The sequence below is a fragment of the Thrips palmi genome, unplaced genomic scaffold, assembly GCF_012932325.1.
Source record: "Thrips palmi isolate BJ-2018 unplaced genomic scaffold, TpBJ-2018v1 HiC_scaffold_10, whole genome shotgun sequence".
In the NCBI taxonomy this organism is placed as follows: Eukaryota; Metazoa; Arthropoda; class Insecta; order Thysanoptera; family Thripidae; genus Thrips; species Thrips palmi.
In genome coordinates, this window is record NW_023144621.1 from 353,477 (window position 1) to 375,073 (window position 21,597).

Consider the following 21,597-nt stretch of genomic DNA (forward strand, 5'->3'; position numbering starts at 1 on the left):
TTCGTTTTGTCCGCCGAAACCCCCGGGTAGAGGGACAAATCGAGGAGTCAGACTGTACATTCTTATTTAGCGTGTACATGCCAGGCACACTCTAGTTTGACGTGTACCTAGAAAGTGTGCAGTAAATAAAAGTGTGCTTGGAAGTATGCTCTAAGAAGAGTGTACTATGTACACACTTTGCAGAGCCGTTTCCCTTGCGTCCAAGATTAACCGTTTTCCAGGAATAGTCCATTCTGTGCTGCAAAAGGGTTCTCCGGCGCAACTGGGGTTTGCAATAATTTGATCGGTGTCTGCGCATCGCGCGGTTCACAGGAGTGCTGCATACATTGAGAATGAGACCAGTCAAAATCATGACTTGTATTTTGGGGCAGTAGGAAATGCGTGGCTTGTCCAAATATTGTTTGAGGTACGCTTTATTGCCGCATTAAGAAGCACATTCAATTCTCAAATCTTTATTTCTTTATTCACTCCACTGTTGCTGATTCTTAACATTCGGTTTAAAGATTAACAGAGGTATCCTTCATCGCTAAAATTAGGGCGATGATACCACCCCAACACACTAGATTATACTCAGTTTTTTTTTGCCTATGCTTTGCTGTACAATTTTACAAAATAGTTCATATATGCATTTACAGGCCTTACATCTAGATAGGTCAGGTTAGGTTGAACATCATTTGAACACAATTGAACTAGAACCACCTCTATGGTTCAGACCTAGCATATACAGCAGAAACTACAAAGCGTAAAAATAAAATGGAATATTTTGAACTTTTGTTAAAGCATTGAAAAGTTGTACTTGATCTCGAGAGCGCTAGAGAATATCACGCTGCCTGGTGGAGCCGCACTGAACGACTCGATTGGAACCAAATGCATTTTGGAAAACACCCAGTAAATTTTTCATAATTCTGTCGAACCTGGATCGGCGGAACGTGGTGGTTGCTGAGGCTTATCCCTGGTTGGAGGAATCAGCAGGAGGAGCGGACGAGCACGGAAGTGGAACCACCTGCAAGCAGCCCGGAGGGCAGTCAGCCGTCCTACGGTGCAATGAGAACCATGAACAACGGCCACGGCTCTCCTCCTTCTCGCAGAAACTACAGTCACATTTGATGACTCCTTCGTAGGCGTACTCTTCATTACAATCGCACTTCGATAACTGCAAGTGAAGCCGAGGGTTTCTTTGAAGCAGGTCCTGGATGCGGATGTCGTGCAACCAAGCGTGTAAGCACTTCTTTTCACAATGAAGAGACAGCCTGGTGAGGCGGGGCGCGGACGTGGGTGTCAGCGCCCGCAGAAAGTCATCCGTGGGATCAGCATCAACTGACAGCTCACGCAGCACAGGGAACCGGGGCAGGCAACCAGCCAAAGCCATGAGATCTGGGTCATGTCTCCACCTATACAGGTCTAGAGTTCCAAGAAGACTGGCAGAGCGCGATTCAGTGAGAGCCTGCAGTGCGGCAGAAGGCAGCTTATAAAATTCATAAAACCACAGGGAGCGGAGTTGCGACGACTGTCGCACGAAGTCCAAGGCCACAGGGCCCGGCGAGCAGGCTAAAGAACGCAGCTTTGGTAACGTTCTCAACAACGACCAGACGACCTGTTCACTGAAGTCTTCCACGTCCACTTCTTCCAGTGTGGCAGCATGTGTTTGCAGGAGCGACATAAGAAAACAGCCCGCGCCTCCGGTACGGCGCCACCCTCGGGTAATACCAGAGCTTCGTTAGCGACGGCTCTACTTCCAAACCAAGACATGGGCCGAGCAGGAGCGTTTCTGAGTCTCCAAAGCAAATCTTGAGTTCTCGTAAACCCTGAAGACTGCAGATGGTATTTAAGACTTCAGAACACGCGGTCGATAAGTCAAGGTCAAGATAGACATCGAGCGTTTTCAAGCCCCCAAGAGAGTGTACTGTATGCAGAATCTTTGTGGCCAAGGCCTCATTCTCGTAAATAGTAAACGCCAGCTCAGCTATAACACACGAAGTGGTAGGCACCATGGACACCATAAATGCAAAGTCTTCTACACGACCAGCAAGTCTGCCAATGCAGGGGACCAGTCTCAGGACAGCGCGCAGAAGGCCCACTTCTTGCTCATAGTCGTTCCCGCCTAAGTACTCTAGGTCCCTCAAAGCACGGCGTCGCCACAGGTCGGGGTGCAGGCAAATGTCTCTCAGGCGGCGGCACAAAACGCGAAGGCTGAAGAGCTCCCTGGAGGGCAGGAAGGCCAGCACGGCCAGCAACGCGTCGTCCGGCAGGGAGAGGAGCTGTGGGCACAATGGCAAGGAGGGTAAGGCCTGCGAGCGCAAGTGTGAGCATGGCACACAATTTAAAATGTGAGCCAGCATGCACACTGTTAAACATTGTAAGAAAAAACAACAAAAGTACACAAATTTCTGGTAAATTTTTGATGGGACCGGCATGACGAGTGCTGTGCAGTCCGGGCCTCGTTGTGGTTTGTACAATCCTCATTGTACTTTGTACAACCCCTGTTTTACATTAATTGTACACAATACTTTTGTTGTGCCATTCACACTTTATCTTGCAGTGTAAAGTGTGCTTGTCATGCACTTCGGAACGGCGTGCCTGACCGAGACTATATGGGTCCTGCACCCTTAAAACCTTCCGAAATATTTTGAGCATACATTAGTACAAACTAATTTACTCTTTTAAACGAAGAAATAGTTCGTAAACTACGAAGTATTTTCCTTGTAAGCTTATGTATGCTAAAAACATTTTGGTATAACAAAATACTTTGATTTGCAAGGCCTGAAATAGTTTGCAAGTTTTTCTCAGTGTGGGTACACTCTCATTCGAGAAACGTGACGTGACGTTGAAAGAATGTGACAAAACGTGACGTATGTTGAAAGCATTATGTCACATCCATTTGGATGTCAATCAGCCACAAATCAGCTCATTCGCATTCAAATAAATGTGGACACAATGCTGAAACGAACGGTGACATTTTGTCACATTCGTTTGAACGTGATGTCACGTTCCTAGAGAGTACGCTAAGTTAGAAAGTAAGTTCCTTCTAGCGTAACGCTGCGGTGCATGGGACAGGTACGAGCCAGCGTAACGTTACGGCATACCAAAACACTAAATATGAGAACACATTTCAGAAGTACAAACAGTAATGAGGGTAAAAATAGTGTTCACCTAAGAAATTTTGCGTAACGTTACGCTGAGAGGGGGTGATGGGTTCTGGCACAACGTGACGCCGCTTAACATGGGAAAGGGGGCGGGGGTAAAAAATGTCCTTAATTACGTATCGTTCTTAATGGACAACCCCTTTTGATACGCAATCTAACGTAAATGAACCATCTTTTCAGGTGCATTACGTTTACTTTCCACGCCACATCGAAGCACGCTATTCAAAAGACTTACATCCATGGCTGCCACTGCCTGATGAGAACGCCGACTGCGAACCGCTGGGGTCCGAAATGCTGCTGATGCTGGATGTTGCTGATGCCGCGTGTCCCGCTGCCAAGGGTTGGCTCTCCACGTCGAGTCACGTCGTCTGCAGTTCCCAACCACGAGCTTGCCGCCCCGAAGTAGACTGTAGTGGCAAAGTCAAGCATGCTTGTTACGACACTACAGTAACGAACACTGAGAACACGGTTCAAACTTTTTTGGGCCTTTCAAAGAAAAGCTGATTATAATAACAAAGTATTTTGAGCATACATAATCTTACTAAGAAAAAACTTCGTAATTTACGAACTATTTCTTCGTATAACAAAGTAAATTAGTTTGTTATATGTATGCTCAAAATACTTCGTAAGGTTGTCAGAGTGAATATCCAGGTTCGCTTCCTCCGTGCACTTCACCACTTCAATGAAAAGATTAATCTGGCCGATATTGACGCGGCTGTAGGGTGTAGACCAGCAGTGAGGAAATTAAAACCGGAAGTTCGTTGGGTCCGATAAGTAAGAAAAACTTAAAAGGGCCAGAACACAGGAAAATGTTGAGTACAAATGATGGACGTCGATTTTCAAACGGTATGAGACTGAAAGAAACCCTTACCTTCCTTGGGTTGGCAAATAAATCACTTCAGAATGGGAACAGCGCGGTACATGTCGGTACAAGTGTCTCACTGCGCGCAGTTAAGGTTCGAATTTGGAGATGCCAAGTGAAAAGTGCACATGAAAATTTCAGGTAACGACGAGGGGTCGGCAACTCATATATTACTTCGTACGCGGTGGCTATATTACCAGTATATTACCTGAATATTACCATATATTACTTGCATATTACCACATTTTCGCCTCTATAATACCCCTATATTACTATATATTACTTTGTTGGCTGAGCGATAGCGAAGCCCGTTAGTGCGTGCGTGTGTGTCCGCACTACTCCTCCTGAACGGCTCGGCTGATCTCGGTGAGATTTTGCACACTTTTTGGGTATGTCCTTGGCTCGGCACACGCGAAATTTCACCATCCTAGCTCAACTGGTTCAGTTTTTATAGCCGAAAAACACATAAAAACGGCGAAAAATCGAGTTTTCCGCAGGCAGATTACTTCTGTCTTGAAGAAAGGGGGGTCTGGGGGGCGGAGCCTCCCAGCCCCGACAAGTTAAAAAGTTCCAAGGGTCAAAATCGTCTTATTTGTAGATGAAGCAAGTCTATCTAGAATGAAGGGGGGCCTGGGGGGCGGAGCGAGGGGCAAACAACTTCCTCAGAATTTGTACACCGTTATTTCAAATTCACGTTATTTCACGTTATTTCATTGTTATTTCAACTTTATTCACTCCGAGAAAAAATGACGGTAAATCCTGGATAATTTTTTTGCCAAACTTTACCGTACTTCAAAAACCAGTATCCTCCGTACAGTCTACAGTATTTACCGTACTTGTTTTACAAAAATATTCCGTAGTCTTTTAACAGTAGTTACCGTTCATCCGTACAGTCCATGCCGTAGGAAAGACCAGATCTGGTCCCAACAAAGGCCGCTTCCAAGAAGTGTCCACATCAGGATCTTGAAAAAAGGGGGTCGACCGACTGAAAAATTTTATTGCACCTTTCAATAGGTCTCGTCAAGACCTTTCCAACGAGTGGTCGGAAGAGGGGTCCAGGAGTCCGACTTCAGCAGTTGCGTACATCAGGAACTTGGAAAAAGAGGGTCAATCGACTGAACAAAATTATAGCAGTTTTTGATAGGTATTAAACGTACGGGATTGCCGGGTAAAAAAGTACGGGATTCCCTGTAAAAAAGGTACGGTGTTTTCTGTATAAAAAAGTACGGTATTGCCTGTAAAAAAACGACGGAATTGCCTGTTAAAAAAAGTACGGTGAAGTCTGGAGTAATCAGTACAGGATTTACCGCGATCTTTTCTCGCAGTGTTTCAAGGGTATTTCGACGTTATTTCGCGTTATTTCATGTTATTTCTCGTTACTTCAGTTATTTCAACGTTATTTCACCATTATCTCACGTTATTTTAAAGAAAATGAACACCAAAATTCAAGTTGTTCGCCCCTTGGGGCGGAGCCCCCCAGAAACAAATTTGAAGTAACCGACGACAGACAAGCCATTGCCTGCCGAAGGCAGGCTAGCGCCGCAGGCCAAGGTAGGTACGCTAGGCGCGGATTGTAGGAACAAGCAGCGAGACATCGCGAAGCCTGTTACGACAAGACGCGGTCTGGCGTAAACCTACCTTGTTAGATATCGCAAACTTTTTCGTAGAAACACATGCTTTTCTTTCCCATATTAATTGTGTTATCGTGACGTTACGCAGAGTCCCCCATGTAACGCAGCGTTACGCAAGCCGCAGCGTTACCGCCACATTGTGTGCTGCAGACTTCAACTTGTGCACGGGTTTTTGAGCATTTTGCTGTACCGCGTTTGCTTGATTGGATAGCCTTGTTTTCTTGCCTTGTCACTTCACGGCATTGAATGCGCGGCTCTTACCTCTCCCCTCCCAATGAAAATGAAATAAACTCCAACAGCGTCATAAATTTTAACCAGAATTCGGAAACGAACTAGGTTAGAAAAAGAATTGTTTTTCTTTAGAAATGATCCAGGAAGCGGAAGAAGAGGATAACTCCACTTTTAGCAGATGATACCTTTACTACTTTAAAACGTACCTAGAACAATACAAAACACTTAAAGGTGTCAGCTAGCTTTTACTCGAGAGTCCAGAAACCAAGGCTGTATCCTAACAATAATGGGGGCTGGCTGCCGGGGCGGGCTGGCGAGTGAATGAGTGATGCACAGCCTGCGCGACGCATCGACAACTCCTCCTCCGGGTACAGCGCGAGCGGCACCGGCCAACAATGCCCTCCCCCTCTCGCACAGTCCTTCCCTGGGTACAGCGCACGGAACAGCAACAATGCCTCACGGCTCGGCACGGCTCAGCGCGCTCGAGGCACGGCGCGGCGCGGCGGTGCAAACCACAGCTCGGCTCGCACCATAAGGTATAAAATCAATTGTGGGTCACTTTTTTTTAAAATGCATATTTAAAATATAAATGTTGAACAAGTAGCCAAAGTAGCTTTGAGACGTTCAAATATGATCCCTTGACTACGTTTTGTAGCATAGAAGCCTCTAGAGATGTGCGAAAGGTTCGGAATCGAATCGAATCAGCTCTGATTCGATTCGATTCGCTCCCGGGAAAATTGCTTAAAATCCGAACTATTCGAAAAATTCGAATCGAGGGTAATTCGCCTTCGAATCTTGTCCCTTTCCCCTCCCGTTTGAATCACGCGCTGCACACCCGCCAGCTAGCTTCTAGACTGAAATTACCAAATATTAATATTTTTATGTGATATTACATTGTAATAAAAACATAATTATTTTTTGTTCCACTAATATTTGTTTTGCACTACTGATATTGAACAACGCACTTCCTGTATTGCTCCAACAACAACGTAACGAAATCATGAAATTTTTGCTTGAGATTCGGATTCGATTCGAAAAACAGGGACGAAAATTCGATTCGATTCGAGAAAAAAGATGCAGATTCGATTCGATTCGGGGATTTTTTTTCATGATTCGATTCGAGGGGAAAAAACCTGATTCGCACATCTCTAGAAGCCTCGTCTTTCGTCCTCGTTTACTGAGCTACAGCCGTTTTTAAAACTGGCTATTTTGGCCCACAATTGATTTTTGGAACCAATTGTGGGTCAGCAATTTTTGAGGCTACTCGCGCGCCAAGCCTTGTACACCACTTACCAAACTAAGGTTGACTTTTAGTCCTTCACCTATTATATCCTTAAATCAGGAAGGGCGTCCCCCTCCGTTCCATAATTCGATTTTTTTTTCAATGTTTGAAAAACATCGATTTTTTTTTCGTTTTTCTTGCCCTTGGATAGGCCCAATTTTCCGTTGAATTTTTAAGGTCTCTCTTTGCTGCCCGATAGGTTTCGTTGTGGTCGATGCTCAGACATCCGCACCGTTTCAGCTGACAAAGGAAGGTTGAGGGAAGACCCATGCCGAATTTGAAGCCGGTTCGGTCATTCATGGATTTTTAGCGGCCCGTCAAACAAAATGGCCCATAATTGACTCGTGACCCACAATTGAATTTTGACCTTAAGGGGGGACATCACTCCCAAAACAGTGCTTTTGTAAGATCGTCATAAAAACCAAACGGAAAGAGATAAATTGTTCATATTTTAACAGATGAAGTATCAAACAACACAAAGTCAATCCGCCAGGGCAGTACAGCGCTTTCGTTGAAAACACAATTTTGAGTGTTAGGTTAGACCATTTCGCACTGTTGCAGCGCTGGACGCCAAACGGTTTGACATAGAACAACGAAATTTGGTGACAGCCTTCCTGAGATGTCTGGCTATGGTGGGTACCTCAATCACTTTCAAAAAACCATTTTAAGTTGTATTTGTTACACACCAAAAAAATCTGTTCAATTTTTTTGGTCAAAATTGTTCAATTTTGAACGTTAAAAAAATAATTAAAATTTACCAATGCAAAATATTTTGCTACCCACCATAGCGGCATGTCGTAGGAGCTTCCAAGCTAAATCTCCCCGCTGTAGCTCAAAAACTGCGGCCTAGAGGCCTGCAACCGTTTGCAATTTCATGTTCCGAGAAAAACGCGATCAAAGTTGGGGAAACTGGGCTTTTCCCCTATGCATGTTTTCGGCCCACAACCTCCTAAAACTGCAATTTTTTGAATTTTAGAATGCGGTTTTCACCATTCGACGCAGAATAGAATGGTCAATAATATAAACTAATAAAAAAAAGTTGCAATTTTTGACCATTTTGGAGTGATGTCCCCCCTTAACTGTCCAGCTCGCTTAGGTCTATGTATTTTATTGGGCTGTCTATTTCATTTCATACACAATGAGGAATTCCGCGTGAAAGAGGAAGAAAAGAAATTGCAAGATGACCGCCGCTAGAACATAACAAACCCTCACTTGTTTCTGGATTTCTTTCTGCTCGGGGGCTTCTGCGCATGCGCAGAGCAGAAACAATTCAAAAACAAGTGAGGGTTTGTGATGTTCTAGCGGCGGCCATCTTGCAATTTCTTTTCTTCCTCTTTCAGGCGGAATTCCTCATTATGAATAATCCCGAAATACCACCTAGAAGAAAACCAAACGAGTATCATCTGCTTTCGTTAACGTTCGTTGAATGATATTTTTTTAAAGATATGATCCAGGAAGCGGAAGAAGGATATAACTCCGATTTTGCCATTTTTCATGAGATACCAAAAGCTGTTGGCAAAGTTAAATTTTTAGATGAACAACAGAAGTGTTGGGTTACTCCGTAGAGGATCTTTGTGATTTATAACTTTCCGTTTAAATGGACAACAGAGTCATCTCATCTTGAATTTCCCAAACGAAGTGGAATTTGGAGACAAGTCAAGTAAAACTAGTCAGCTGAAAGTGTTGGTTCCTCTGATATACTTTTCGGACTCAGCCCCTTTTTCCGTTGATGTTCTTGATTCTTTTTACAATGTATTCCTAACAACACAAGTTAGTTGTCTCCTATTGACAATATTTCCAACGGAGTCATGTTGACTTTGGCTGTTGTTTCCATTTTCCGTTAAATTGAGCGCGTAAACACTGTGACCAAAAAGTACGGAAAATTCTGTTCATTTTTTGCCAGGATTCTCCGTAGGACCTGAAAAACTGTATAGTCCTACGGAAAACTCTGTTCGGTCCTACGGAGGGTATTGTAAGGTCCTACGGTAAATGATGACAAGCGGGACTACGGAAAATTACCACAAGCTATTTTCACTCAAAATGTTGGACAGTAAAGATTCTCCATATCACGGTGAAAATGTTCTATTTTACAGTGGTGCAGCTGACTTCACAACATACCATTCAGAATTCACTATAACTTACAGATGTTTTGACGAATTTGGTTGGAGAAAATCTGCACCATAATATGTTGGTGCAGCCTCTCACCTTGACAGTGTACATAATTTTTCGTAGCTTTTTGCCACAGTGAAAGGTGTCTAGATGAGTGATATCTTTTTTCGATGTGGATTTTCCCCTTAACTGCTAGAAATTGAGTCAAATAATTTAGTTTAATAATGGAGTATGCCATTCTAAGGCGCAATAGCGGAATTATAACTCACTTTGGAGTTACGTCGAATTATTCTCCTCTTCCACTTCTTGGATGAATTTTCCTCACAACAGCCGGTCGTACTCTGAAAAGTATACTAAGCATTTGCTTAAAAACTACAAATAAAATGAAGGCGTTGTAGAATTGCTTCGTATTATGAAGAAATGCTTCGTATTACGAAGGATTTTGCTTCTTAATACAAAGCATTTTTTCGTGGATTTTACAATGCCTTCATTTTCTTCGTATTACGAACCGGCTCTACGTAGTGTTTTTACTGTGCGAATGACATTCCTTTTCACGTCCCAATGTGCTCACATGGCTTCTCTGCTGTTTCTGTAGGGCTTCTTCGTCCCTGGCCGTCCGATAATCAATGGAGTGCGTCGTGTGCCTGGAGCCCTTCGACGAGGGCCGCCACCGCCCCAAGGCGCTGCCGTGCGGCCACTCGCTGTGCGCGGAATGCGTGGGCAAGCCCGAGCTGGGGCGGAGGTGCCCGGAGGACCGGAAGGTGAGTGAGCACTGGTGAAACAAAGGCAGTTTGATGGCCTGGCTTAAATAACGGCCCTAGGACGGCGCAATTCGCTTCATGCCCTTGGAAGGGGCGTGAATGAGTAAAATTTGCAGCCAAAGTTTTAGCCCTTATGTAGGCATGCACTGGTAAAACAAAAGCATAAAAACTAAGCCCCTGAAGGCATTAACACTCTTCTACGCCCTTTAAGGGCGTAAATTGTTTTATGCCCTTGGGAAGGGTGTGAATGGTAGAGGACTTTCAAGTAAAATTTTAATGCCCTTCCAAAGGCATTAACGATTCACGCCGCTCCAAGTGATTAAATCCTGAACGCTCTTTTAAAGGGCATAATTTTAATGCCTTTGTTTCACTAATGTTACCTTACGGGCGCGAGACCGTACTTCCCTGCAGGGCGAAGTTTTTATGCTCATTCACCAGTGAGCCAGCAGCTAGGTGGCGGTACACGCTGTTAGAAATTAGCTCCGAAATTTTATGGAGAGAAACTCTGTAATCACGTTCACGGAGACTCCATTCATTTTCTATCTTTTTTCGGAGAGATTTTCTAAGGACTTGAACAAATGTTCATCGGAGCATTACTTGGGTCGTGATGGGAGGTAAAATGCACGTCTTCTTGGATATGTTAATGAGGGCTTCGCCGAAGCATTCTTAGTCTGCGATGGCAAAAGAAGGGACAATCTCCTTCGAGCTCCTTTTAGTGATATCCTGTAGGTTTCCCTTAGTATTATGAAAACTGAGCTGAACAAATAGGGGTTCACCTTTCCCTCATTTTTTAATTGGTTGCAAACTTTTTTTCCGTGATCTCCCGATAGTGAATCATGCATTTTTGTTCAAAATTCCGAAACTTTTCGGACAAAGCCCAGAGTTTGCCTATATGGAGAGCTCCAAGCAAAAGTTTCGGAAAAACTCCATGATTTTTCCATTTTTTTTCTCGGAAATTTCTGACAGTGCAGTGTCAGCACGTGCACTTTGCTTGTCAGTCACGCGAGTCACACCATCGCGTTGTACCGCTCGTGTTCCTTGGGAGTTGTCAGCCAACGCCGAATCCGCTCTTCGTTTCAGGCATTCTTTGGTTTAGCTCACAACCTGCCGGACAACATCACCGTGCTGAGAATGCTGACAGGAGCTTCAAGGTAAGAAATACTATTTTTCAAATTTGATTCATTTTTTACGGGGGGGGAGAGGGAGACCTTAACCGTAGCTCTTTTCAGAGTGAACCTTTCTGATTTTGGTGGGCACTGAGTGCCAGTGCCTTGCAATACAGTCTTGTCGCAGATTTGGTTTAAACGATGAGGAATTTACTCTTAGTCGTACGCTGAAGATTCTCTAGATGGTAAACATTCCCTGAGGTGCCGCTGTCTTTATACCTTACCTTTGAAAATTTAAAAGGCAGTGACGATTTCCTTCATCCATACACGAAAATCTTCACCATAATATGTTGGTGCCGCCTTTCACCCTAAGGCATGTAGAGTACCCATCCTTCAATCGACAAGGATTGTGCACACTAATAGAATTACATCACGGAGCTTAACAGATTTGTTTAGACGAAATTGAATGTATGTTGTGCATCATAAACTCCACCCGTAAATAAGGAAACGTCCAGTGTGAAGGGAGTTGGTAACACAATGCAGCAAAATTGCTTGCAAGTTTCGGGAACAGTTTTGCGTTTAGTGTCCGTCTTAAGGCAGCTCTCTTGACGACGTTGATGGTTTCAGGAGCCGCTCTGCAACCGCCACGGAGGCCTCGCTGTTGAAGTCCGGCAAGAAGATTCTGGAGCACCTGGACGACGGCCTGCTCGAGTTCACCTCTCATGCAGAGGAATGGCGAAGGCTGTGTGACAGGGTCCAGGAGGCCCTGCAGCCTGAGGCTGCCTCGAAGTGGGGCACACCGGTAAGAAACACGTAATGCCCTCAAGGGCTTGAAATGTTCTGCCCTCCACACTCTAAATGTTCTACAGTGAAGATTCTCCATATTATGGTGAAAGTGTTCCATATTATGGTGGTGCAGCTGACTTCGTACCATTGAGAATTCACTGTACCTTATAGATATTTTAACGAATTTCGTTGGTATTATGGAGAAAATCTCCACCATAAGGGAAGGTGGGGTACCATGTGATACGGCCACCATGTGACTTTGGCTTTTTCTCCCAAACGGCTTGCTATCCAACAGCGGTAAGAAGACTCAAAGGAAGGTATCATGAAGGAGAATCGACGTGCAATAGGTCGTGACTCTCCTTCGAAAAGGACGGGAATGGTAGCGATCAGAATTGGAAATAGTCTTAAAATAGCTCATTGGAAACTCTTTCTATTTCCCGCCGCGTCCGCTTTTCACCTTTAAAATACATTTTAAGGACATATGCTCTGCAAGATGTTCTTCTTTAATGTTTTAAGCGCAAAATAAGCTTTGGCTCGATTCTCTGCGGCATAAACTTTGAGCGTTATTGCTGTTTCCCCTAAAGCTGTTGATCTGGGCACCATGTGACACTACTGTCATTCGCTATGGGATTCCACGATTCACTCAGTTGAATGTGTTCAGCCCATGACATTTGTACACTAATAACTAAAACCTTCATTGCTCGGGAACCAAAGATGATAAATTGATAAACTCAACGGAAATAAAAAGCTGGAAGACTTCTTCGTTCATTCTTTGCGTATAGGTACGCTGAATAGGATTTAAACCCTGACAAAAGGCCACTGTCACATGGTGCACTAAGGCTGTCACATAATGTACTACGTGGGGTACGAAGTGACACTTTGACTTGGCCCATTCAACTCGGGATAACTCAGCAACCAAAACAGATAAATTAGAAATCTCAACAGAAATTTTAAGGTGAAGAATCATTTTGTTCACATGACTACTTATGGATGTAATGTGATTGGTAGTATTGGGTTGACGGGCACTTAACAAAAACCGTCACATGGTACCCCACCTTCCCTTACTATGTTGGTGCAGCCTTTCACCGTAAGACGTGCATCTGCCAACACTCGCGTGGTGAAGATTGTCGTATTATGTTAGTGCAGCTTCGTGGCTAACCTTTGAAAATTCATTCTACCTTATAAACCCTGAAAACCGTACAAACTACTCAAGGCATTACAAAGAACCGAAGCTTGTTATAACAAAGTATCTTGAACTACGGTCAGCATGAGGTGCTTGTTACTCTGCTGCGTCAAGAGGGGCGTTAATTTGACTTCAATTACTAGTTTCCAAGACGGTTTGCAAAATTTGCGAAGGTTCACAGTGGCGGCGCTGACGTGTTGGCAGCGCAGGGAGAAGCTCTCCGACGCCGCGCTGCTCATGCAGGATGCCGACCGCCTGCTGTCGGCCGTGGCAAGCTGCAGCGTGACCGTCCAGGGCCGCGACGGAGCGACGCGGAGTGCGGAGCTGCGGCGTCAAGAGTACGTCAGCCTCCTGCTGCGGCTTCAAGACAGCGGCCGGCTGCTCCCTGCAGCTCAGGTACGGTGATACTGCACGCTAAAAAACGTCATGGGACTGTTTGTGTTCATAGATGCAACTTTAAGGGGGACACTGTAATTCAAAGGGTGAGACATATCACCAATTTTCGTCGATACGAAATATATCACCGAAAAAAAGGTCGTACACGAATGTATCACCGAAAAAATGGTCGTACATGCATGTATCACCACAAAAAAGGTCGTACACAAATGTATCACCGAAAAAAAGGTGAGATATCCGCGAGATTGGCCCTTGTTTTCCTGGGGAAGTATCACCCTTTTTCGGTGATACATTTGTGTACGACCTTATTTTCGGTGATACGTTTTAGTATCATCCTTTTTTCGGTGAGACAGTTATGTATCACCCCTCTGAAAGTGAGATGTATCACTATTTGATTTTCAGTGGACGTACGGGGGACCAGGGTATACCCTGGTGAAAAAATGGCCAAAAATTTTCCAAAATAGTGGTTTTAGAGTTCATAGATGTAAATGTGCATGGAAGGTTTCAGATTCAACAGGTTAAACCTGGGTTAAACACCTTAGCTTAGTGGCTGTTCGTTTACAAGCAGCAAACGCGCCAGCCGCACGGTAAGACTCGGTCCTGGTTTTCCTGTGCACTTAGTAGAGGAGAAAAACGGCCCTGGGAAAACCTGGACTGAGTCCTACCGTGCGGGTTTCGGCTGTTCTCATTATTGACGCGGACTGACGCCACATGCACGTTACTGACTTTAAAATTTTTCAAAATTTTGCTCATTTTGTCAGTACTTATGCTAGTAATCCGTGCAACAATAATGTGTACTTTTTATTTTCTACACGCTAAAGTCCTTACGGATAGCGTGTTTGTAGGTTACGGATAGTTTTGTGCAGCCATATTACGGATCGAATTTTATTTGTAATACGGATGTTTTTGTCCGTAATACAAAGATTTGGGAATCCGTATGTTACAACGAAATTATCTGTGAATTACGGACATCAAAACCTTTGTATTACGGAAAAAAATATCCGCATTACAAACAAAATTCGATCCGTAATATGGCTGCACAAAACTATCCGTAACCTACAAACACGCTATCCGTAAGGACTTTACTGTGTAAACAACTACTTGGGAAATATTTAATAATGTACTGACAATTTGGTTTTGTACATTATTTTACAAAGGAAATTAATAAAACTTACTTATAAAATACTGTTGCTTATACGAATGAGAAAAAAAAGTCAGCAACGTGCCGAGAGTGTGAACTTAGTTCTTATGCCTCTGTTATACCCGAGGGGTGAATCACTCGTGTACTCATGTGTACAAATTGGCCTGTAGTCTGTGTACTCACAAGTTTGAAAAGAGTGAAATTCGTTCATTTCTTACACGATTTGGCGTTGTGTGTTGTCTACCGCGCAATGAAGCCAAAAAAATGATTTAAAATGCGAAAATTATGTGTATCAGCAGGTGCACACTGTGCGAAAAAACCACGGTGAATCCCGTTAATTTTTTTGCCGGGATTTGCTGTAGTTCAGAACACAGGATTTACCGTGCCTGGCTACAGTGTCTACTGTACCTGCTACAGGATATTCCGTACTCCACTCGTGTGGTACAGTAAATCCCGTACAAAGTACAGTAGATCCTGTTAAAAAAGTACAGTAAATCCTGTCCTCTGAACTACAGTGACAGCTGTACTAATCACTACAGGATTTACTGTGATTTTTTCCCACAGTGCACTCACCCCACCCATACTCATGTACTCATGTGTACACCAGAACGCTGAGTTATTCACCCCTGGGTTTCACCAGACTTTTCGCTGCCGAATGCCACAGGCCCAGCCTCCGGGACAGACACAGGCCGAGCCGCAGGTGCAGCAGCAGGAGGAGACAGGTGCTGATCCCCAGGAGCAGGAGCAGAATAGGCCGGAGGCCAAGCTGCCGTGCGAGGAATCCGACCCAGCCCCCGGCACCTTCACTCCAGCGCAGTGCCTGGACTTGAAGGGCAAGGATGGGGACGAGATCGCGAGGCGAAGACCCCTGCTGCAGGTAAGGCTCTGACGTGGTGGTGTCGGATCCAGAGCGGCTGCTCTTTGGGTTGGAGGCGGTGTTTTCTCAACTACACACGGACCACATGAGATATAATAAATCTTGAAGTCTCAAGAGATGGGAATTTAATTACCTTTCCAACGAGCTAAATGTCATTGAAATCGGACAACTTATAGCCCAAGAACCGTCGATTTTTTCAAGAAAAACAACTGTGAAAATAGTTAAAGTATTTAGAGTAAATTTTAAAAATTGACTAAGACTATATACCTTTGCAGGAATGGACTTGTGTACGTAGAAATAAAGAAAAATGTCTTAACAGGTGTCAGGGTTGGATGTGAAATGGGAGAATCGTTGCGCTTCTGAAGTGCCGTTATCCCTAAAATTACCAAAAGTAACCTTGATGAAAAAATCTTAATAAAAGGATCAAAAATCTTCTAATATATTCCACAAGTAGTACTTTTCATTGAAGATGAGTTAAATGTCTCAGAAAATCAGTATGGTCTGGCAAAAACCCCACCTCCGTGAAAAGGCAAAGGAAAAAGTAGGTGTGTCTCAAGTTACCCCAAATGACGGGGTAACTTGAGACAACTTTAGAGGCCCATTACTCTCATTTTAGGAGACCCCCAAAAAATTCGTGGGGTCCAAACCGAATGTAATCATGTGAAATAGAACTTAGTTGGGATTCGGGTTGGTGAGAGAAGTTTTGTGGACACACGGTCCAAAAAACGTGAAATACTGTCTCAAGTTACCCCGGTTTACGGTCCTCAAGCTGACCGATGTGATCTTCCAGGTCCTCAAGGTGACCGATGCACAGTGGGTCAAAACGGTCAAAAGTGCGAAAAAAATATTTTATTATTGAAATTGACTCAGTTCGACCCCAAAAGACTACCAACCAAGTATTTTGAGGTTTGGGCAAAAAATAGCGATGCAGGGGGTCAAAATCGAAAGTTACTATCCCCGCACGCTCCAGGCGAGGTCAGATTCGGATTCCTCGCTAAACATTGGTCCAGAATCACTAAGAAAAAACTTTACTTTTTCAAAAACAAAAAATAGAGGGGTCAAAATCGAAAGTTACTATCCCCGCATGCTTTAGGCGAGGTCAGAATCGAATTCAGCGTCAAAAAGTAATTCAGAATCACTTGGAAAAAAACTTTACTTTTTTTGATGCATAATATACAGAGGTCAAAATCGAAAGTTACTATCCCCGCATGCTTTAGGCGAGGTCAGATTCGGATTCCTCGTTAAAAATTGATTCGGAATCACTTGGAAAAAACTTTACTTTTTTTAATGCAAAACGTTCATTGGTCAAAATCGAAAATTACTATCCCCGCATGCTTTAGGCGAGGCCAATTACGGATTCCTCATAAAAAAGTGATTCGAAATCACTTAGAAAAAAATTTACTTTTTTGATGCAAAATGAATATTGGTCAAAATTGGTCAAAATCAAAAATTACTATCCCCGCATGCTTTAGGCGAGGTCAGATTCGGATTCCTCGTTATAAAATAATTCGGAATTACTTTTTAACGAGGAATCCGAATTTGACCTCGCCTAAAGCATGCGGGGATGGTAAATTTCGATTTTGACCAATTTTGACCAATAAATATTTTGCATCAAAAAGTAAAGTTTTTTCCAAGTGATTCCGAATCACTTTTTACTGAAGAATCCGTATTTGGCCTCGCCTAAAGCATGCGGGGATAGTAATTTTCGATTTTGACCAATTTTGACCAATGAATATTTTGCATATAAAAAGTAAAGCTTTTCCCAAGTAATTCCGAATTACTTTTTAGAGAGGAATCCGAATCTGACCTCACCTAAAGCATGCGGGGATAGTAGTTTTCGATTTTGACTAATTTTGTCCAATGAATATTTTGCATAAAAAAAGTAAAGCTTTTTCAAAGTGATACCGAATTATTTTTTAACGAGGAATCCGAATCTGACCTCGCCTACAGCATGCGGGGATAGTAACTTTCGATTTTGACCTCTGAATATTATGCATCAAAAAAAGTAAAGTTTTTTCCAAGTGATTCTGAATCACTTTTTGACGCGGAATCCGATTCTGACCTCGCCTAAAGCATGCGCAGATAGTAACTTTCGATTTTGACCCCTCAATATTTTGCATCAAAAAAAGTAAAGTTTTTTCCAAGTGATTCTGAATTACTTTTTGACGCTGAATTCGATTCTGACCTCGCCTAAAGTATGCGGGGATAGTAACTTTCGATTTTGACCCCTCCATTTTTTATTTTTGAAAAAGTAAAATTTTTTCTTAGTGATTCTGGACCAATTTTTAGCGAGGAATCCGAATCTGACCTCGCCTGGAGCGTGCGGGGATAGTAACTTTCGATTTTGACCCCCTACATCGCTATTTTTGGCCCAAACCTCAAAATACTTGGTTGGTAGTCTTTTGGGGTCGAACTGAGTCGATTTCAATAATAAAATATTTTTTTCGCACTTTTGACCGTTTTGACCAGGGGTCTCCAACTCAGGCCCGGCGGGCCATTTGGCCCAGCTGGGCCCGCGGGCCCGAGCCCGGGCCAGCGCTACTGCTGCCTCAGCTACTCGCCGCTCTTCCCCCACTCCGGATCTCAGAGCGCTTTGCCGCTGTGAAGCCGTCCCCCACTCCACCCGCCAGTACCCCCACTCCGCTACCTACTACCTGTCTCTCTCGCTCCGGTCGCACCGGGCGGGCCACAGCGTGCCCGGCTTGGCCCGCCTGGCCCGCGGGCCAGAGGCGGGCCAACGAGTTGGAGACCCCTGGTTTTGACCCACTGTGCGATGTGATCTTCCAGGTCCTCAAGGTGACCGATGTGATCTTCCAGGTCCTCAAGGTGACCGATGTGATCTTCCAGGTCCTCAAGGTGACCGATGTGATCTTGCAGGTCCTCAAGCTGACCGATGTGATCGTGTAGGTCCTCGAGCTGACCGAAGTGATCTTCCAGGTCCTCAAGCTGACCGATGTGATCTTCCAGGTCCTCAAGGTGACCGATGTGATCTTCCAGGTCCTCAAGGTGACCGATGTGATCTTGCAGGTCCTCAAGCTGACCGATGTGATCGTGTAGGTCCTCGAGCTGACCGAAGTGATCTTCCAGGTCCTCAAGCTGACCGATGTGATCTTCCAGGTCCTCAAGGTGACCGATGTGATCTTCCAGGTCCTCAAGGTGACCGATGTGATCTTCCAGGCCCCAAGGTGCCCGATGTGATCTTCCAGGTCCTCAAGGTGACCGATGTGATCTTGCAGGTCCTCAAGCTGACCGATGTGATCGTGTAGGTCCTCGAGCTGACCGAAGTGATCTTCCAGGTCCTCAAGCTGACCGATGTGATCTTCCAGGTCCTCAAGGTGACCGATGTGATCTTCCAGGTCCTCAAGGTGACCGATGTGATCTTGCAGGTCCTCAAGCTGACCGATGTGATCGTGTAGGTCCTCGAGCTGACCTATGTGATCTTCCAGGTCCTCAAGCTGACCGATGTGATCTTCCAGGTCCTCAAGGTGACCGATGTGATCTTCCAGGTCCTCAAGGTGACCGATGTGATCTTCCAGGTCCTCAAGGTGACCGATGTGATCTTGCAGGTCCTCAAGCTGACCGATGTGATCGTGTAGGTCCTCGAGCTGACCGATGTGATCTAGGTCCTCGAGCTGACCGATGTGATCGTGTAGGTCCTCGAGCTGACCGAAGTGATCTTCCAGGTCCTCAAGCTGACCGGCCTGGACTGCCGCTTCGACAGGGAGAGCAACTCGCTGCTGTGCGTCGTGGCCCGTCGGCTGCGGGAGCTCCAGCTGGAGTGCGCTGGTGTGCGCCACATGCTGCTGCTCAGGGACGTGGAGGAACTGCGGAAGCTCGACGTGTCCTGCGTGGTGGACGACCTCTTCCCCGCCCTGCCGGCCAGCCTGGAGGAGCTCCGCATCCAGAACTGCACCGAGCGGCAGCTGGTGTCGACGCAGCGGATGCCCAGACTGCGGCGGCTGCAGGTGAAGGGGAATCGGGCTTGGATGTCGTTTCATTCTGAATTTTGATGGATTACAATGAATTTGATTGGGTTGCCGCGCACTTTGAAATGACATTCAATGAAATACGAGCTATGCTCCAGTGAAATCAGTGCAAGCACAATACGGAGCAATATTCCTTCGTGTTACGAATCTTTTCCGTATTTTCACTATGAGACAGGAAATCCTTCGTCGAGGGGTCGGCAACTCATATATTACTTCGTACACGGTGGCTATATTACCTGTATATTACCATATATTACTTGCATATTACCACAATTTCGCCTCTATAATACCCCTATATTACAATATATTACTTTGTATTACTTTATATTACACATATATTACTTTGTATTACTTTATATTACACATATATTACCTATATTACTGGTAATATACGTATACTCCCTCGTACACGGCCAAGGGGAGTTGACGACCCCTCGTCCTTCGTAATACGTAGGAAAACTACTCTCTTACTATGCTTGCGCCGTTTCCTTAGTAGTATGGGAAATTTCTTCATCAGGCATTTAGGGTGGGAATCTCGTAATGAGAAATATCAACGCATATCTTAAGAAAAGTAAATTTATTTGTATTAATAGTAAATTTTCATAAATTTTGAGGAAGTGACATGCATTCCAAAAAATTCCCACTGGAAAATTCATGCGCGTGAACTTAGAAACACGTTCCAAGAATTTCGACCAATTTTACCCCATTTTCGGATGAATTCCTTCGAGGTTTCACGAAAGTTTCGACGAATTTCTTAAAATTTTCACTCAAACTTTAATGAGTTTCCTAAAACATTGAAGGACATTCCTTAATTTTGAATTTCAGTGTGTATTTTGTCTCGAGCCTATCGCCTCTTTCTGCATGCAGGTGCTGTGGTACCTGGGGCCCGGCAACGTGGACTTGCGTCCGCCGCGCGCGGGGCACTGCGGGCTGCAGTGGCTACGTGTCTGCGTGGACAAGTTCTTCGTCGCCACGCTGTTCTCGCTGCTGCGCGCGCACGCGGCCACGCTCAAGGAGGTCCGGCTCGTCGTGGCCTCCGTCCCCGGCGGCGACCTCTTCCTCGGCGACCTGGGGCGCCGGCTGGCCGACTGCGGCTTCCAGGCCCTCGAGCGCGTCGTCCTGGAGCGCGAGATGGGCGCCATGGCCATAGAGCACGACGCGGCGTCCTGCTCCAGGCAGCTGGAGGATTGCACAGTGGTTTAAAATGCGATTTCGGGGGAATAAGTCCTAGCGCGTCCCGTGCGACCAAAGCTACCAGAATTGAACTGAATCATCTGTAGGCAATAGGCAAAGACCAGTTCAAAGGAAAAAGTGGTCCGATAAAAATTGGATTTATAAGCTAAATAATGAGAAAAATAGCAAAATTAGAAAAAAAATGACAGAATTGACAAAAAGTGCAAAACTAAAAATGCTCAAATACTTAGTTTTAACTTCTAGCCGCATTAAACCATTTTTTTCTAAGAAAACCCAAATATTTGAAAAGAAAAGCAATTGCACGAGTTTTTTTTCATTTGAATGGTGCACACCAGAAGCGATTATCCCAAAACTAATCAATTTGCCGTTTTTGTGGGTGTTTGGTCCCTTGCGTTTCGTGTTTCGGACGAGTGCGGAAAAGTTATCATCGGGCATCTTAATATACAGTAAGGGAAGCGCTCGCACCAATAACTCCGCCCCATCGGGCCCATCGATGTCCGAAACTCCAAAAGTGTGTTTTTTAAGTGTTGAACGCATTTGTAGCAAAAACCCGCCACCGTGAGCCAAACCGCGAACGAATGTTACGCTGTGTGCTGCTTTCCTTTGATTAATGATGAAACGAAAAGAAAAACCGCCAACATACCAGTACCATCGCCCTCATTGGAAAATAAGGTAGGAAACATCTAAGAAAATTAGGTGAATTTGATCAAAATACAAAAGACTAAAATCAAACCTTCCCAGTGGCTCCCAGCGTCATTTAAAAATCTATAAACGTCATTGTATATTGTATTGGAGTATTATAGTTCGTTTCCACCCCCAGAATGCCCCGCGCGACACTTTTGAAAAATCGCTTTATTCCCCCTAAAACAGGATTTTAAACCACTGTGGATTGCAGGGCCCGGGTGCGGA

The 21,597-nt window shown here is 44.7% G+C and overlaps 3 protein-coding genes across 5 annotated transcripts in view; 1 reads left to right on the top strand and 2 right to left on the bottom strand.

Moving 5' to 3' along the window:
* LOC117646678 overlaps positions 1-21,597 on the bottom strand; it is a 586,045-nt gene that overhangs the window by 307,320 nt on the left and 257,128 nt on the right. The gene's annotated exons all lie outside the window — the stretch shown is intronic.
* On the bottom strand, positions 191-5,734 carry LOC117646755. Of its 3 annotated transcripts, none has more exons than XM_034387932.1 (3): positions 5,644-5,734; positions 3,379-3,550; positions 191-2,258 (listed from the first exon to the last, which is right to left on the bottom strand). In XM_034387932.1, exon 3 carries the CDS (start codon positions 1,658-1,660, stop codon positions 947-949), a length of 714 nt encoding a protein of 237 aa, XP_034243823.1. In that variant the 5' UTR covers positions 1,661-2,258; positions 3,379-3,550; positions 5,644-5,734; the 3' UTR covers positions 191-946. The 3 variants fall into 3 exon arrangements, with proteins under 3 accessions (XP_034243823.1, XP_034243815.1, XP_034243834.1); XM_034387924.1 differs by lacking the exon at positions 5,644-5,734 and adding an exon at positions 4,015-4,152; XM_034387943.1 differs by lacking the exon at positions 5,644-5,734 and adding an exon at positions 3,819-3,965.
* Positions 5,681-20,697, top strand: LOC117654199. Its single transcript, XM_034400439.1, has 8 exons — positions 5,681-5,804; positions 9,854-10,019; positions 11,100-11,170; positions 11,753-11,927; positions 13,299-13,490; positions 15,296-15,508; positions 19,192-19,473; positions 20,362-20,697. Exons 2-8 carry the CDS (start codon positions 9,885-9,887, stop codon positions 20,695-20,697), a joined length of 1,404 nt encoding a protein of 467 aa, XP_034256330.1. The 5' UTR covers positions 5,681-5,804; positions 9,854-9,884.